This window comes from Lepidochelys kempii, chromosome 7, assembly GCF_965140265.1.
Source record: "Lepidochelys kempii isolate rLepKem1 chromosome 7, rLepKem1.hap2, whole genome shotgun sequence".
NCBI classification, from domain to species: Eukaryota; Metazoa; Chordata; order Testudines; family Cheloniidae; genus Lepidochelys; species Lepidochelys kempii.
The window spans coordinates 107,038,194-107,058,056 of record NC_133262.1 but is presented as its reverse complement, the minus strand read 5'-3'; the positions used below and the strand labels follow the sequence as shown (position 1 = coordinate 107,058,056).

The 19,863-nt window shown below is 41.7% G+C and overlaps 1 protein-coding gene across 1 annotated transcript in view; it reads left to right on the top strand.

Annotated features, from left to right (window-relative positions):
* The window catches only part of BTBD16 (BTB domain containing 16), a 55,125-nt gene that overhangs the window by 11,276 nt on the left and 23,986 nt on the right, over nt 1-19,863 (top strand). Inside the window, exons 9-11 of the mRNA XM_073354782.1 lie at nt 3,222-3,291; nt 3,940-4,070; nt 7,102-7,221. Coding sequence (XP_073210883.1) covers nt 3,222-3,291; nt 3,940-4,070; nt 7,102-7,221 — 321 coding nt within the window. The remainder of the gene's footprint in view (nt 1-3,221; nt 3,292-3,939; nt 4,071-7,101; nt 7,222-19,863) is intronic.

Below are 19,863 nucleotides of genomic sequence, written 5' to 3'. Positions count from 1 at the left end.
CGTCGATAAGACTTCAGATCTTCTGTTTATTGTAATTCTTATTCTTTGCAACCAATAATAGTTAGATTAAGAACTTAATCATGTTTGCTTGTCTTTATTTTTGTGAGTGTAGCTGAAATGGTGTTAGCCATTTTGTAAAACTGTAGTCTCGGCTACCTAAGAAGGATGTATCTGTAGCACAGTTGGGCTAATGTTCTTATTCTTTTCCACACTGTTCAGGTTAACCATGCTCCTCCGTGTTAGCATTTACACATGGTTGTAGCTAGCAGAGAAGAGACAGGGCCACAGTTAGTTGCTATCATGCATGTATGTTTGCTATTAGTTTCTTTATGGCTTTTACTTAAGATTCAACTTATAATGCTTGTTGAATTACACTAGCACTTCTGTATAGTAACTATAAAACTGCTGATCACGGTTGCCAATGCGCCTGCAGGCATAAGGGTGTTTTGCTCTGCCTGTAGCTCACATTCTACAAACAGTTTGTTTTACTTCTCACTGGCTATATTTTTAGTCTCTTGGCACATGGGCCTTGCGTGAGCATCCTTAGGGTGAGATGATGGAAAAATATGTGGTTGTCACCCAACAGAAGCACAAAACAACACCCTTGATCTGCCAACAGCCGTGAAGTGAATCATCCATTGGTTTGTTATTTCACTGGAAAATATTTTTACAACTGAATATTTTTTCTTGAGTTGGCCAAGTGAGAAGTTCTTGGCAAAGGGCACTTGACCTCAGGAGCTATGAATAGGTAAACTTATTTCTCACAGACAAAAAGGAGATAATTAATACCTTTCTTCTACTTCTATTCACCCTAACATTTGCCCTGAGACGTCTGGGCTAGAGGCAGAATTCTAAAAGTACAACAAAAAGGACACTAACGGACACTAATATTTAAAATAAAATATCAAAGTCACTCAACTGATGCCCAATTTTATGAATCATTGAGCATCCTAAAGTCCCGCTGATTTCAGCATTCAGCAGCATTTACAATTGGTCCCTTGAGGGGACAAGGCAGACCCACAAATGGAAGTCCGGAAATGGATGCTGAAGGGTTGACTACTGTCAGAAAGCCTTTCTTTCAGGATTATTAATGTAGACCACAACTGCCATAAGTTCTCCAAAGAAATAGAAAGGGAAAGCTTATTGGGAGAAATATTGGAGACACTTTTAAGTTGAGATGAATATTTACAAGTGAAAAACAAGAATCAGTTATTCCTCTGAGAGAAAAATATGCTTACAAACACACAGGGTATGTCTATAGTGCAAGTGAAGGTGTGATTGGAACATGGATAGGCATACTCATGTTAGTCTGGGTATGTACTCAAGTAGCTAGTACATGCTGAGACCCAACCACATCGACATTACTACTGTTTCCCAGGATAGCTAGATTAAAGCTAGCATGGGTATGCCTACCTGTGCTATAATCACACCTTCACTTGCAGTGAAGATATAGCCTCAGATATGTATGCACGCTACCAGTGATGGACTCTCATTGTTGTGTTTGGTTGGACTAATCACAGTCTCTCTCTGTGGGTATGTCTTCACTGCAAGTGAAGGTGTGATTGTAGCATGGATAGGCATACACGTTAGCACAGGTAATAACAGTAGTGTACACATGGTGGGATGTGCTAGCCCAAGCTAGCAACCAAGTAAAAGTCACATTAAATCAAAGCGAGACTCTAAGGTCACAAGGGACCATCATGATCATCTAGTCTGACCTCTTGCACATTACAAGCCACAGAACCTCACCCGTCCACTCCTATAATAGACCCATAACCTCTGACTGAGTTACTGAAGTCCTCAGATCATGATTTAAAGACTTCAAGTTACAGAGAAGCTGCTGTTTACACTAGTATAATATCTGCAGAGATATTCACCCACGACCAGTGTTGGATTCTGATTGTTCTGTTTGGTTGGACCAATCACAGTCCATCACTGGTAATGTGTGTGTGTGTGTGTGTCTGTCTTCACTGCAAACGAATGGATAGGCATAACTGTGCTCACTTCAATCTAATGCGGCATGGGCTTCAGCACGTACTAACTGCATTAATACATACCCAAGGGGCTTTTACTCTGATTGCTAGCCAGTGCTGAAGCCCATGCCACCTTGTGTCCGCTACTATTTCCTGTGCTAGCTAGATTAAAGCTAAACCTTCACTCGCAGTGAAGACATACTCTGAGACATAGACGCACTACCAGTGATGAACTCTGATTGCCCAACCAAACAGAACAATTTAGGTTATTAATATACTGCAAATGCATTTTTCTACCTGGTATAAATCCCGGTGAGACAGAAATGAACTGGAGTTTTACAGTGATTTAAGTGGGATCTGGACGTAGTCTTATGCATGTAAAACTACTTTGTAAAATGGGTACTTATTAAAGAACTTTACATATATTCCACGTACTATGTCTCCATCTCAGTCTTTTCAAAACAGTGTCTCCCGTTTCCTCCTTAGTCCACTGCTCTGCATCCTTCTCTGTAACAACAGATGACTCCACTATCATTATTGTAGCTCAGGTCACAACTCTAGTACATCCTTTGGCTCTTCGCTTTCCCCAAGTGCAGTTCCTTGCTAAGTCTCACCATTCCTTCCCCCTCAGTTTCACCAAAATCTCCTCTCCGTCCCCAATATTAAAAACCTTTATCAATGCTTTGCTCACCTCTAGTCTTCACTAATGTAACCTTCTCCTTTCTTGTTTTCTGTCTCCTCATTCCACTCTATCCAAAATGCCAATGCATTCTTGGCTTTGTGCCTTCCATCATACGGCCCTTCCTGTGCTTGGAACAGTTTCCCCCTTCAGTTCACTAAGCCAGTTTTCTCAAGAATCCTTTCTTCCTTCATTTTACAAACAGTCTCTCCTAGCAGTCCTTTCCCTGAACAGTTGTCCACATCATGTCTTGTGTGCAACTTCCTGTCTATCTTACTTTATGAGTTCTGACTTGTTTTGTAAAGAGCTGTTTAAATTTACCATATAAATTATTACTGTGAAGGATGATAGGAAAGTATGATAAATTGATGGGTAAGATGATTAAACTGAGGCACATAAAGGTTAAACTAAGTCCCCTAATGTTACAGTACAACTTAGTGGCCCAATCAGGAGTAACTGGAGTGTTTTTTCTTGGTCAGTACTTTAACCAGTAAACCATACTCTCCTGTTTTTTTAATGCTGTAATATTTTATATTTTGCTTTTAAAACTAGTTATTTCTTTGTGCTAGGTGTGTGTCCATTATGAAGAGTGGAATTTGCTCAGCCAATATTTGTAGCTATTATTGTGCTGCTTGCAAGGTGAGCTAGAAATGCTACTGAAGTTTAAAAAAAAATTCACTTGAGTAGCAAGGTTGCTTCAAGTTATATCTCAGACCAGAGAAAGTTCAAACTGTCTTAAAGGTTCTAGATTCCTATTAGTAAATTCTTTCAGGTGTGCAGACTTGTTTGCAACACCATATTTGGTATTTATTTACATTTATAATACATTATATGGCTATCAACAGTCTCTGGGAATTATGATATGAAATGTAACACCTAGTTTAGGTTGTTGGATCTAAATGTAAATGTTGAGTAGTTCACCATCTAATTAATATTTTAATATTCCAATGAACAACATGATCTGAGCTATGAAATTTTTCCCCAAAAGGATGATTTTTCTTTGGCTTTTGAACTTTTAAAACAATTTCCATCTCAATTTGAAACAGGCCAGATCCTAATGATTGTGAGCAATATGGTAAAAAAAAAGTGTAAGATAACATTAATTGAATGCAGAGTGATATACAGACATATAGTTGAAGGTTTAACATTTCAGTGAAAAAACGCATTTTATTCCAATCTTTTGGTTGGCTCTGTGTTTGAGCTTGAATACTACCAGTTTTGACCACAAGGTGGTACCCAGGGTTTATAGATTTCTTTCTATTCTCTCTTTTGGTGTTTTTTAAACAGTACAAACAGGAAACACTGGTAACAGACTGCGAAAGGTGGCTAGAGGTGAACCTTGTTCCTCAGCTTAGCTCTCAGATCCATCTACGGAAACTTCCACAAGAACTGCTGCAGAAAGTGCTCAGATCTCCCAGGTCAGACTGATGTGCTGTTCATTGTTTCTGGACATGCAAATATTATTTACTCCCTATGCACGAGCCACAATGTATACCTATCCACAATGAATCAAGTCCTCAGTGAATCTTTCTAATCTATATTACTTTGTTGCCTTAACCCGTAAAGGAAAATACCTATTGAGCATGCAGTTCAAGATGATAACTAAGACTTTCCCTTCAGATTTAAAAGCATTCTTACAGGCCTGGAAATACTGTGTTGTTGCACAGAATATCTGCTATGTTGAGGTGTTTGTCAGAGAAAAATTATGATGGCCATAAAATAGAAAACTTCTGGTGAGGTTAATATTAGTTTCATTTCAAAACAACTTGTGGATTGGCTAAAGGTTCAGAACATGAACAGTCTGGTGTGCTAAACTCTTTGCTCCTAAAACCTCCTCTATCTTATGTAGATGGGCATATTTCCCTTGTGTGTTATTTCTCTGGACCAGAATCTCACCTGGTAATTGCTATTATGAAGAGAAGTGAGGAATAAAGTCTAATGATCTTCCAATTAAAAATAAGCAAATAATGCCATAGTCTACTCATTGTAGGGGACAAATTAGTTTGGGTTTATGTGATAAGGAGCTTTCTATCTCCTGGTATGTACCTGTCCGCAGGATATCTAATGATGGTTTGGTGTCCTATGTATGTGAAATGAGAAGATATCACTCCACTGCTTAGTGTCTCTAGGTTCATGTTATAACAAAAATGGCCTGATGAATGAAAGATTCTCCTTTTCCTGTAACTTGAGACTCTCCTTTCTGTAATATCTTTTCAACCATGCATTTGAGCTGCCTGGATTCCAGATGCTTAGTTAGCGCTGTGTATGGAATACAGAATACGTAGCCTTACTCCTCCTACAATACTGACCCGTCTCGCTTTAGCTTCCAAGACCTCTCACCTATATTTCCCTACATCTCTGGCACTAACACACGCCACAACTGCAGCTCATTCTCTACACTCTCTTCCAAGTTGTCAGTCTTCTTTATCAGATCTGATACTCTTATGCCCAGTAGGCAAGTTACTTTGTGGTTCTCACGCTATGACTCCTCACAAAGCCAGCTATTTCTTTTTTCCTTCTAATGCTCAAAACATCTGCCACCACACCCTGCCCCTCCCTAATGCTCAGGCACTTTATGCATAAAATAGAAACAAATTGCTTCCATGGAGGATGTCACGGTTCCTCCCCCACTCTGAACTCTAGGGTACAGATGTGGGGACCTGCATGAAAACCTCCTAAGCTTATCTTTACCAGCTTAGGTCAAAACTTCCCCAAGGTACAAAATATTACACCTTGGGCTGGCCGCTACCACCACCAAACTAATACTGGTTACTGGGGAAGAGCTGTTTGGACGCGTCCTTCCCCCCAAAATACTTCCCAAAACCTTGCACCCCACTTCCTGGACAAGGTTTGGTAAAAAGCCTCACCAATTTGCCTAGGTGACTACAGACCCAGACCCTTGGATCTTAAGAACACTGAACAATCCTCCCAACACTTGCACTCCCCCTTTCCTGGGAAATGTTGGATAAAAAGCCTCACCAATTTGCATAGGTGACCACAGACCCAAACCCTTGGATCTGAGAACAATGAAAAAGCATTCAGTGTTTTACAAGAAGACTTTTAATAAAAAATAGAAGTAAATAGAAATAAAGAAATCCCCCCTGTAAAATCAGGATGGTAGATATCTTACAGGGTAATTAGATTCAAAAACATAGAGAACCCCTCTAGGCAAAACCTTAAGTTACAAAAAAGATACACAGACAGAAATAGTTATTCTATTCAGCACAATTCTTTTCTCAGCCATTTAAAGAAATCATAATCTAACACATACCTAGCTAGATTACTTACTAAAAGTTCTAAGACTCCATTCCTGTTCTGTCCCTGGCCAAGACGACTACAGACAGACACAGACCCTTTGTTTCTCTCCCTCCTCCCAGCTTTTGAAAGTATCTTGTCTCCTCATTGGTCATTTTGGTCAGGTGCCAGCGAGGTTACCTTTAGCTTCTTAACCCTTTACAGGTGAGAGGAGCTTTCCCCTGGCCAGGAGGGATTTCAAAGGGGTTTACCCTTCCCTTTATATTTATGACAGAGGAAAACATGTCTTAATAATTCAGGAAAGTAACAATTTCCCAATAACTGGAAGGATACAGTTGTGAATAATATAATGTGATAGGTATTTGATTTTAATAGGCGGGTCTGATTGAGCTGTGTATTGAACTGGAACTCAGGTATTTTGTGCCCACTTGTGTTCTAGGGTGATTTAATTAGAGAATTCCAATAAAAAGGACAACACAGAATACTGGGAAGGAAATTTTCACTGTCTCTCTCTCTCCCCCTCCCCCACCCCCCCGTTCCCCAACAGTCACCCTGCTCCATGATATTGTACTATCATACAAAGAGTGAAATTCACTTTTCTTGCATATAGCCTGAGGAAGTCAGCTTTACAGAGGGGAAGCATGCTGAAATGCTGTAGAGGCAAATTCTGTTTTCTTAGCCTGCGAGAAATCTGTGAGTTTGATAGGTTGGAATAGTGCAACCCTTCTGTATGATGGCATTATTGACAGTGAGTCAGCCTGGCCCCATCACCATCTTTCACACTAACAATATGGGACAAGAGGGGAGACCCCCTCCCGCTGGTAGAAAAGATTTGAAAGATGACTTTAGCCTTAACTGTAATGGACCTATTGCACCAAGTTGAATATCATCCAACGGTAAGTGAATTATGCAAGTCTGATGCCTTACCTTGATGCATCGGGCACTGACTACTATCTCATACTGGGAGCAAATAGGTCATTAGACTGATCTACAGTAATTCTTATGCAGCAAAATTCAGTTTAATTGTGAAGTATTGTTATTTTCCAAATATCTCTAGAAGCCTAATCTATAAATCCACTCCTGATGCTCTTCAATTGTAATTTTAAGTAATCTCTGGTATTTATTCTTTTCCTTAGATGACAATACAAGCAATCCATACCAACCTATTATTCATATATCATTTCTTCTTGGCAGGTTGTTTACATACAATGAATTCTACCTCCTGAAAACAACTCTTTGTTGGACCTACCTACAGCTAAACCCAAGGGTTCAGATAATACCATCTCATGAAAAAATCCTAAAGTACTTTAGCAGGTAACAGAGTGAAGGTCTGAGTAAAAAGAAATCCTTTCAATCAACATTATGAGTCCGGCAGTGCATGAGAGGGATTTGGAGAAAACTCTTCTCCAGCAGAACCAGCTGGATAGCAGAAAGGGCTAAGAAGCCCTGAGGTGAGCTGGTGGAAGAAGAATAGAGAGAATAGAGTTGATAGACTGTGAGCCGGGGAAGAGACTGAGGCAAAGGCCCACCACAGGGCAAGGTAGGAAGTGGTCTGGGAAGGCCTCCTGAATTCTGAACTGGGCTTCTCCAAGTTGCACTGGCTTGTGTTAGCCCTCAAGAGGCCATTAGCTGGAGCACAGTGTGCTCTGGCCACATGTCCCTTCCTCTCCTATCTCCTGGGCCACCTTTGATATGCTCTTGCATCAAAAACTCCATGGGGTTCTGGGATAGAGCCATTGTGTCAATTCAGTGCTGGATGGTGAACACTCCTGGGACAGGAGGATTCTGTGGGAGCCACAAGGGCAGGATACCGAGGTCAAGCACAGGGCAGAACCTGACCCCTTTTCCTTAGTTTGCTAGCGTTCTTGTTTAAAACCAGTATATTTAGGGATTTTTTTAAAGATGATCCTCATGAGACATTATTTCCTATGAGTCATGAACACCATAAAGTAATTACTTTTTGGCTCAGAGTTGCACTTCCATGCCTGGAATCAACATTTTTGCAGTGAGAGATAGGAAATGAGCTGAAATTGTGGATGATTTCATTATTTACTAGTTTGACCTGAGATGTGTTTGTGTAAAAATGTTAGTGGGTCATGCATGATTAAAATGATTGAAGGTGCTAAATACGAAGTTTTTAATAAGCTAAGAGTTTTCTCTGTTATGTCACCTACATTAATATATACATATATGTTTTACTTTTAGCATGGATTTTACATTTTAACAGGCCTATTTATTTGATTAATTTAATCCTCAAACTGTATTCTGAGTGGATTTAAATGTATATTTTGAATTTAAATCACTGTCTCATCAGAGCATTCTTTATGCATTTGGATTTTTATGCTACGATATTGATATCTATGACATTTTGAGAGAGAACATGATGTATTTATTGTAGTTTTAAGATCAAATAATGCACATACAGTTATACTGGGCACGAAGGGCTGTCAGGTTCAGGTTCTAATTAAAAAAAAAAGTTCCAGATCTCAGGAAGATCAAATGTGGCCAGACTTTGCAACCAAACCCTGATGCAACAACAGGAGCCAAAAACCTAGAAGCAACAAGGAGACTTATATCACAAGACAGTGGAAAAACATGCACAGGCTACAAATAAATAAATAAATGCTAAGAGTAGCAGAAGAGAAGAGCAATATGTAAAAACTTTCACATTAGCAGTGTTTTTTAGGGGGTATTTAATGTAGTAATTGGAAGGTGCTTTATTATAGTTTCCACTCATAGTGGTAGGTACAGGTATTCTAGACGTTGTTACACACATATTTATATAGGTCCCAGTTCACCACATCCTATGTAAATATAAACTTCCACTGAAGTCAGTGGAACTCTATGAGGTCATGATGTGCATCTCTTTGCAGGATCAGAGTTATAGTTTCCACAACTGTTACCCATCCTCTGTTCAGGGCAGCCAAGGTTAGTCTGGGACCTGGTATAAAACACTGACCCACCCACCCTCCTTTTGCACCTACAAATAACTGCAGAATCATGAGAAAAATTATGTCTCTCAGATGTCTCCTGATATGTATTCAGATCAGGAGGTACTTATCCAATGACGATCAGTTACTCCTGCAATTCATTTCATCTGTGAATTTCTACCCTTAATTAGATACAAGTGCAAAATGGAATGCTGGTTTTAAAGTCAGGCCTGTGTTTGACATGTATTATTGTGACAGTACTATGCTAGCTGTAGCACCCTGGGCACTCAAGTTGCTGCAGCACAGAGAAGGCTGCAGACTTAATTGAAGCCCATCAATTGTTTCTAGTGGGGATTTCTAATTTTTTTCTAATTGTTTCTAGTGTTTCACTTGGTGGTTACTGAGCTAATTGTCTCATTAGCCCAGCAGTTAAGGGGAGCATATGGCTTTGTCTACACTAATGCTGTAAGTCGATGTAAGTTACGCTTGTTATGTTACGTAAGTTTAAAAGTGATTTAAAGCGGTGACTACACCACACTATGTGGATGGGAGACGCTCTCCCATTGACATAGCTTGAGGTGGATTAATTAAATTGACGGGAGAGTGCTCACGTCTTCCCCAGACCCGCTGAATCGATGCCGCTGCCTCAGCACCGATTTAGCCCCTAGTGAAGATTAGCCCTATGTAATTGGGAGGAATAGGAGGTAAGGAGAAGCTCAGAGGGTTAGCTTGGGTGGAGGCGAGAAGATGTACGGAAGGCTCCTCCTACTGTATACCTGTGCTATGTCCTGTCCTATTGGGAAACAGAGGATTAAAGGTGCATGTAACGGAAAAGAAACAGGGGGTGTGTTTGTGTGACTGAGACTGTGAAAACAGGCGAGGCAGCACTGCTCACTGGGCAGCTGAAGAAGAGCCTTGACAATTATAAAAACAAAGTTTAAAAACATTATATTGAAAATTCCTGCCTCCGTATATTAAAGAATATTTGGCTCAAAGAGCTAGTACTTCATCTAGTGTAAATGAGTCTGCCTCCATCGACTTATGTGCTACTATGCCAGCTAAGGATCTAGCCCAGTCTATGGGTACGGTGAGCAAACAACAGGTACGGTAGGGGAAACAACACAGTGGAGAAAACTAAGAGCCTCGTGCCAATCTCATTTACTCTCATAACTTAATAAATAGAACCAACGGATCATACCTTTTATTTATGCCAGTGAAAGTGAGATCAGCATCCAGTCCTGAATGTGTTGTCTACGCCACTTGAAAGTCATTTTCTAAAATGAGATGTTGACATTTTATTCTGTTATGAAACAGATGCAGCTGCCTAATTTGTTTGGATAGAACTCACTCTAGCATTTTAGCCAATAAAAACAAATTAGAAAATGATGAATAGCTTTTTAAATCCTTCAGATTTATTAATTTTGAACTAGACTGAGTGTAGACAGCTCTTAACCTATGCAATGACTCCTTGCCAGATGCTTAGGAAAAGCCAGTGATTTTATTAATTACTGCAGGATACATGACACATCTGAGCCCAAAAAGTCTCTTTCATGGTAGCAGTCACCTGGCAGGGGGTTAGGAGGGAAAGAGAGGAGAGTCAATTTCCCAGAATTAAATTATATGCAACAGTGGTGTGGGGTGTTTTTACATACAAAAAAGGAAAAACTAAAATTGTCATGAAAACAATGCTTCCTCTTGAGGAAAGGGAAATTTGAACAATGTTTTTATCCCAGTAATCCTATAAATTCAAAAGATTAAGTAATGCTTCCTACCATAAACTGGGTTTGAAGATGTATATTTTTTTAAATTACAGTTGGAATTTCTGATTCAGTCCTCTGAGGCCACGCTGGTAATTGCAGGCTTTCTGTTCAAAAGAAGGGTAGAGAATTTATCTTTGCTATGCTATTGCACACATAGACAAGGAAGGAAGAGGATACACAACATAGGGCAGGATTTAGCAATATATATCTGTTGCTAGGTCTCACAACTTTATTGTATATCTCACAATATTTGATATGTTGTTAAAGCTCTAGCTCCTGAGGGCAAGTGATGTGAGAACCTCATTCTTAAAAAAAAAAAAAAAAGAAAGTTACTTTTTTAGACTTCATGATTACAGAGAAAAGCCTGAAAACCTGAACCAAGTGTACCCTAAGGCTCAGAAAACAGAAGGTAAATACAAAGAACGCCCAAATTATGAAGTGAGCTGTAGCTCACGAAAGCTCATGCTCAAATAAATTGGTTAGTCTCTACGGTGCCACAAGTCCTCCTTTTCTTTTTGCGAATACAGACTAACACGGCTGTTACTCTGAAACCAAATTATTTTTGTGAACTCTCATGATTTTTAAGACAATCTCATGAGTTTGGGGGCCTGACTCATGATTTTTGAATGCTTAGGGTCAGCAATAGGGTATGTGCAATTAGTATAAGAACTATATCTACTAACACCCAGTTTTAGGTAGGCCGTGTCCTTTTTGGAACTTGTACTTTGGCTCTCAGCAAGTAGGACTTTGAACAAATGGAGTCTCTCCTTAGAGGTGTAGAACTACTTCATGGCAGTAGGGGAAAGTTTTAATGTCCACTTTACAGCAACAAGGCATGTGCACAACTGTTTATTTATGGTACGATGTAGTGGAGAATCAAACCTTAAGGGTACAATCTTGACCCCACTGAAGGGAATGACAAAATTCCCATCCATCCGTCTAAAATATTTCTGGGATGTCCATCACCATAGTATCAGAGCACCTGTAAAGAACAAGCTTAATCTCTGTGAAAGGAAGTTAAGATTGAATAAGACTGCTGAAGTCAAGCATTTTTTTAGTGAAAATTTTCACTATTTGGTTTAGTTTTCTTTTGAGGCTTTGGGGTCGTTTTTATTTTTCCCTTTGTAATATGATGATGTGAAAAGCCCAGTATACCCAACACGTCATACTTTTGAAACCTAGAACAGAGTTGGTAAAATATTTGAAAAAAAATCTTTTATACATTGTTGGCAAGAAAGAAAAAAGATTTTACACCTGTATAGTGTTACTTTTTTTCTCCCCAAGTTTCCTCCCCAAAGCTGTTTCAGTGGTCACGTACACATATGCACAGTGGTCACCACTGAACATGTCAGAGACTTGGTAGGGTAACTCACATGACTGGAGCACTGTCATGGATCGGTATAAACTGTTCAGGAAGGACAGGCTGGGGAGAAAAGGTGGAGGAGTTGTACTGTATGTAAGAGAGCGGTATGATTGCTCAGTGCTCCAGTATGAAACTGGAGAACACCCAGGATCAAGCGGCGTGCCCCAGAGGTCGGTCCTGGGGCCGGTTTTGTTCCACTTCTTCATTAATGATCTTGATGATGGGATCGATTGCACCCTCAGCAAGTTTGCAGATGACTCTATGATGGTGCTGCCCATGGGAGCCAGCTGAGGTCACTCAATCAGGGTGAACTGCAAACAGAACGGGGCAAACAAATCCCAAACGCTGGTGAATATTCTGATACTTAGATTTACCAAGCCAGCACAAAACAGCTTCTGTAGTACCTCACAGGTTACTCAGAAGTCCAAATAATGCAGTTCCCTTAAAGTACCCAGCCTCAGGCCTCCATCCAGACACACATGTCAAACATATGATGATAAATGCTGAAATTCTTATTTCATCATATAAAAGAAAAGGTTCTCCTGATCCCAAAGGACCAAGCTCCAGACCCAGGTCAAATGATAACTTAGATCTTACCCAAAATAAACACTTATAGTCAATTCTTATTAACTAAGCCAAAATTTATTTTAAAAGAAAAGAGGGAGCGTTTTGGTTAAAAGATCAATATACATACAGACTTGAATTCAATTCTTGAGGTTCAGATACATAGCAGAGATGAGCTTGTAGTTGCCAAAAGTCCTTTTAGAAATAGTCCACAGGTTACAGTCTAGTGCCCATATTCAGGGTGACTCCAGTCAGTGACTGGGGATCTCAATCCTTATGGCTTAAGGTTTCCCCCTCTTGAAACCCAAAGCAGATCTGAGATGAAGAAGGATCGTGTCGCAAGGTTTTCATACATTTCCAGCAGCCTTTTAGCCTGAGAAAACAACAGGCTTAACTTTCCTTCTCCTAAACATCAAGGCAATTAGTACAGGGTAATTTACCCATTAAACAGTTCAGCTACAGGTTACCACAACCTTCAAAGAGATATATTGACAATAATGCTATTTCACTCAAGTGTCTTCTTAAATGTTAATTCTCCTTTTTTGATCTTTGAATCAAAGCTATAGCAAGAGACAAGACTTGTTTGCTTACATCACAAGACCTGAGCAAACATCTACCCTTCTATCTCTAACAATACAGGCTTGCATTTCAAAGCTCTATTCATTTACATATCTTCCTAACCAGTCTTTAAAATTCCGCCATGGGTCAGGTCAGTCCGTGAGTTAATTAACTGCTTCTGACCCTGACACCTTTCAATGAGATATTATATTACACTCATAATGTCACAGACTCTAAGCTGGGGGAGAGGTAGATATGTTGGAGGGTAGGGATAGGGTCCAGAGTGACCTAGACAAATTGGCGGATTGGGCCAAAAGAAATCTGATGAGGTTCAGCAAGGACAAGTGCAGAGTCCTGCACTTAGGACAGAAGAATCCCATGCACTGCTACAGGCTGGGGACCGACTGGCTAAGCAGCAGTTCTGCAGAAAAGGATTTGGGGATTACAGTGGACGAGAAACTGGATATGAGTCAACAGTGTGCCCTTGTTGCCAAGAAGACTAGCGGCATATTGGGCTGTATTAGTAGAGACATTGCCAGCAGATTGAGGGAAGTGATTATTCCCCTCTATTCAGCACTGGTGAGGCCACATCTGGAGTACTGCGTCCAGTTTTGGGTCCCCCCACTACAGAAAGGATGTGGACAAATTGGAGAGAGTCCAGTGGAGGGAACAAAAATGATTAAGGGGTTGGGGCATGTGATTTATGAGGAGAGGCTGAGGGAACTGGGGTTATTTAGTCTGCAGAAGAGTGACGGGGGATTTGATAGCAGCCTTCAATTACGTGAAGGGGGGGTTCCAAAGAGGATGGAGCTAGGCTGTTCTCAGTGGTGGCAGATGACAGAACAAGGAGCAATGGTCTCAAGTTGCAGTGGAGGAGGTCTAGGTTGGATATTAGGAAAAACTATTTCACTAGGAGGGTGGTGAAGCACTGGAATGGGTTACCTAGGGAGATGGTGGAATTTCCATCCTTAGAGGTTTTTAAGGCCCAGCTTGACAAAGCCCTGGCTGGGATGATTTAGTTGGGGTTGGTCCTGCTTTGAGCAGGGGGTTGGACTAGATGACCTCCTGAGGTCTCTTCTAACCCTAATCTTCTATGATTCTATGCCAGCATTTTAGCACCCTTCCCCAATCCCTTCACAACTCAGCTCCTGTTTTCTTACTTTGTGTTGCCGTCTTACCTTCTTCCATCTCTGGTGATTTTAGCAGATAGCAGGGTCTCTTCTGTGTCTTAGGTCTGCTGCCCCTCACTCCATAATGGCTTTGGTGGAGAGGAAATAAGTGGTCTGCCTCCGAGGGTTACAGCAGGAAACAGCACAGAGCTTCTCCCTACTACTGCAGCCAACTGAAGAAGTTTTGGGATATCGACATGCCCCACAAGACCTTGTGGCCTTCACTGTTCAGGCCTATGGAAGACATGCTCATTTTTTCTCACTAGCATGTCAAAAACACATGCATTGCAGCCCCTCCTGCTGAGAAAAATCAAAATGGGCTTCTCAGCACATGGAATGACTCGGCCAATCAGAAAATAGAAGGAATACCTTGTGACTTCAGCCATGTGCATAATTCCAGTTCAAAACTCACATTTCAAATTCACTGTGTATATTTTGCTGATAATCAGATAATGCAAAATATTTTGTGCCTAATTTCAATAATTTTTGTGCCCAAATACGACAGCCAGGAATTTCCCAGGGTGCAGCATAGTTGGCCCTCCACCCCCCCTCAATATGGAGGACATGTCAGGGGTTATCCCTGCAGCACAAGACGCTTAGGTGTTATTAACAGCCAGCATAAGTGAGAACTAGTCCTGAGGCTGCATTACCACAAATGGGAGATTGCAAGGATAACTTTAAATGACCTTTCCCCACCCTCAAATGCTGTGCTGAGCAGAGCTCAGCTATTCTGAGGATCTGCTCTACCTGGGTAAGGGAGTTTCATTAAATCAGGAGCAAGCCCATTTTGCATCTTTTACATTTTGCATCAGATATTTCACCCAGCTCTAGAATGTACTATAAAATGATAAATTATTCAACCATGCTTTAGGAGTAAAACTATATATAGCTTGTGCAAGTGATTTTTCAGGAAATGAAATTTGACTTCTCTGCCTCACTCCTGAACAAAGGCGAACTACCTTCCACTTCCTTTTCAGAGCATTAGTAATATGTATAAAAGCATATACATTTGCTGCTCTACTCTGACTTTTTGTCCACTGTTAAATACTGGGAAAAATACAGATTTTTCACATTTGGTTTCCTTGGGTAAAGCCAATTGTTGATTATAAGCAGGTTTGCTATAAATGCAGCATTGGACACTTTAGATATTATATTACACACAAAAAACCCCTATTGTAACCTTATTACTCCTCAGGGAATTCTGTACCACTGCGCAATTCAGAATTTCGCAGAATTCCCTGCTTCCCCCACAGAACTGCTGGATTCCACTAGGGACTGCTGGACTCAGCAGAGGCCAGCTCACAGGGACTGGAGCACCCAGCCTGGCAGGGCTGGAGGCTGGATGGTCTGCTTGATCCTCAGTCTCCCAGGGACAAGAGAGAGTCTGGGAGACCCAGCTCTGGCAAAGGGTGAGGAAGGGCAGGGCCGCACCAAGCCATGTTCCATGGTGGGACAGTAAAGAAGTTGGGGGGAGTAAAGGCTCTGGGGGTGCTGGAGGCTGGGGGGAGTGGGGTGCTGGTGGGTGGGTCAGAAGGTACCCCGCAACTGGGCTGTAGTGGGAGAAGAGTGCTGGTGTCTGGGCCGGGGGTGCCCTGTGGCTCGGCTCTGGGGGGATGGGAGTGCAGGTGTCTGGGCTCTGGGGAACCCACACAGCCCCCTCCAGCACCCCTCCCCCAACTGGAACTAGGTTGTCAAAGGGGTTTCTTTAACTCTCTGCTCCTGGGGGAATCTTTTTTGCTGTTGTCTGTATTGTTGACATACTTGTTGACAGGTATTTTAAAATAAATTACCAAAATAATTGAAACTGGAGTGCTTATATTGTGTTGTTATGACAAAATATGCAGAATTTTAAAATATTGTGCACAGAATTTTTAATATTTTGGTGCAGAATTCCCCAGGAGCAGTGTTCCCTCTCATTTTTCCCACCCATGTGCAGAATGAATTTTGTTATGTGTGCCAATATGGAGGTGATGTGTGACACAATACCTTCATATTGGTGCACATAGCAAAATTCATGTGGTGGAGGTGGGGCCGAGGGATTCAGCATGTGGGAGGGAGCTCAGGGTTGGGGCAGAGGGTTGGGGTACAGGGGTGTGAAGGCTCTGGCTGGGGGAGTAGGCTCTGTGGTGGGGCTGGGGATGAGGGGTTTGGGGTGCAGGAGGGTACTCTGGGGCTACGGTGGGGAGAGAGGACTCCCCCCAGCTCTCTCTCCCCACAGCAGCACTTGTAGGGGCAACTCCAAGGCTGGGGCTGCAGGAAAGGCGCCCCTCTCCCAGTCCCACCAGGTCTGGGCCAGAGCTGGGTTCGGGCTGGGGGAGGGGTGCCCCGGCCACAGTGGGGTCCAGGCCAGGCTGCACTGCCCCAGACATGCCTGAGGCTGGGCCACCCTGCCCCAGCCACACCTGGGGCAAGGCCGGGCCGCCCCGGCCTTGACTGAGTCCAGGCCGCCTCGGCCGCGGCAGGTTGGGGGCTGGCCTAGGTTGGGGCCGGGGGAGAGGGATGTCCCTCCCCTGGCCATGGCAGGTCTCCGGGCGGGTTTCCTTAGTGCCTGTGTGGCGCTAAATAGGCTACTGTGCGCCTGTGCAGCTTGCAGGGAACTTAGCCCAGGAGTACTTGATGTTGTTTTAAAGTCAAGCACTCAAGTTAGGAAATGAAAGAATTAAAGTTGTCTTCCATCTCAATTTCACTCCCTTATGCAATATGATAGTCTTTAATTGCAAGATCACATACCACATTTTCCACAAGGCCCATGCCTCATTCAATGCACAGAATGGACGGTCCTCTCTTAGTGATCAGGTTTACAATTTTTTTGTTTTATCCGCATTCTTTGCTGTGTGGCCCCCAGCTTTATTTACTGCACACTATCCAAATCGTGCACTGAAAACAGAATTATTAACTTCATCATGGGTTTTATTCCTCATGGGCTTTTCTATGGCTCTCATCACAATAGTATCTGAGTTTTTCACAAAGAGTATTTAATCTTCACAATACCCTTGTGAGGTGAGAGGTTACTATTATCCCCATTTTACAGATGGGGAACTGAGCCACTGTGAAATGAACATTAAAAGTATTCAGTAATCCAGGGTGCCCAATGTGAGACACCTAGTACCTGTTTTTTTCAGATTACTCAGCATTTTATAACCATTTATATGTACAAAATATCGCTTCCATTTACTTCAGTTGCAGTTGTGAGTGGTCAGGACTTCTGCAAATCAAATCCTAGGATATCAAGTCAGGTACTCAAAAAAGTGGAAAGTTTGGTGTAACCAACTTGCCCAGCATCACACAGGAATTCTGTGACAGAGGTAGGATACATCCATTTCTCCAGGACAACATTCAACTTCTTTAAGCATGAGATCATCCCTTTTCTTTCTGCAGTCCCCGGCCTGAATCACAACACAATTTCCAACTTCTGCAACCAATGATGAAGGGGTCCAACAGTCTCCTTTATTACATAACCATTATTCATCCCTAGAGCAGGTTCATTCTATGCACTGAATGAGTCAGGAGTCCTGTAGAAGAGAAAAGCATATGATCATGTAATTAATGACTATCAAAATGCATATTCACAAGGGGCCAGATTAAGGTTGCACAGGCAACCGTAATCCTGGCATTTCCTAACTTTTGAGTGCTTTACTTTGCAACGCTAACTATCTTTTAACATAGGTTTTTGTGTGTAATTTCTTAATTTTTTTAAGCAACCTGAAAACCCCCCAGAAATTCCATCCTGTGGGATGGCATCATATTGACCCCCACATGGTTCATCAGCATGGTTGGAACCTTCAGATCCACCACACTGACCTTTGCTACTTGAGCTAATGGAGTAACTGATACCAGTAGTAGGTTGTCATCTTGCATACGAACTACCACTAGAGCAGAATAGGACACTTTGCCAGTGAGTTTCATAGATGTTTGCTGATAGCAAAGCAATGGTGAGACTCAGGAATCTTGGGTTCCATTCCAAGTGCTGGACTGGAGTTTGCTCTAATGGTCAGATTCTTCTGTTCATTTTCCCTAAGCTTGACCCCTTTCATCTCCACAGTAGTTTAGGCAGCCCAAATTATCCTGCCAGAGAGCAGCAGTGTTGGCCAGAATCAGTGTTGCAGCATTTGCTATTGCTGCGCTTGCATGTGCTGGAACTAGGGATGCAGGGCGGGGGGGAGGCTGCAGCACCCCCTGGCTTGAAGTGGTTTCCATCATATACAGGATTTACAGTTTGTTTAATGGCTCTCAGCACCCCCAATTTAAAAATTATTCCAGCACCCCTGGTCGCGCCTCCTCCTGGCCCTGGGGTGTGTGGAGGGGGCCTAGTAAACAACCTGCAGTTATTCTTCCCAAATTTAATCCAAGGCTTTTCTAGCCCCCTTATGGTGCCACACAGTTTAAGGAGTTATAGCAGAAAGAGGAATTCTTCAACTTGGTGCTAGTCTGGGCTTTCACACTGACTCATTGCATGCTTTTGGACATACACATTAATCTTTGTGCCTCTGTTTCCCCATCTGTTATATTAATAGATTTCAATGGGCATTTTGACTGAGTTCAAGACTTAGCCCATTTATTATTTTGATTAATTCATATCCTGAAATGTGCAGAGAATTTACAAGGAGGCTATGCCTTTCAGGGCCCAGCCCATTAGCCTTATTAAATAAAGACTGTACAGAGAAAACAGGCAAGGCTGGAGCCTACTGTACGTTAAAAAGAACGTTTTATGAAGCACCTATTCTTTCATACACTAAAAGGGAGCAATTGCTACAAAGACAATTTCTTCTAATGGTTACATGAATTTGCTGTGTGTTAACCTCTTTATTACTTAGGTAGACTCTACTCATATGCAGTACTGTAGCTCAGACAACTTGTTTCTCCTTCCAAACAAATAGAAGTGGGGAAAACCCCTTTTAAGTTCCTTTATCATTTTCTGAGCTGAGATACAGTAACAGAGGAAGCCCAGTCAGCACTGACCTTTTCAGTAGTGGTCAGGTACTTCTACTGATTACAAACATGAATGGTAGGAATTACAACTCATTTCCAGTCTGTCTGTAATTATATTTTTAAAAAAAATTGTACCCAACAGTTGGAAGTAAGTGGGAGCTATGGGGGCCAAGCAACTCTGAGAATCAGACCACCGATATTTCCTTTTAAAGCTTCCTTTTATGAGTTCTTGCAGTTGCAAGCAGTGTCCTTCAGACCTGCAGTTGCATTCTTTGCAGTACTGAAGGTTAGGCTGCTGTCAAATATGTCGATGGAGAGCAAGCTATAGGAAATGTGAATTACATAAGAAACAAAGCAAGAGCCTTTTTCTCTTACCGGATGTTGATTTGCTTCAGCAGTGTAACCTTCAGTACTGCAAAGCATGCAACTGCAGGTCTGAAGGACACTGCTTGCAACTGCAACAACTCATAAAAGGAAATATAGGGGAAAAGGCATTTTGTCTTATCAAATATAATCTAAGTGATGTGGGTAGATTAGTGAACACTTGGCAACTTTGTTTAGGATACAGTCTGCATAGGACTGTATTCTTCCAGCTTGGCAAGGAAATCTTGAAGTACCTAGTTCCTATTAATCATTACATAACACAAGTTGTTAGACATTATATATATATATATATCCCCTGT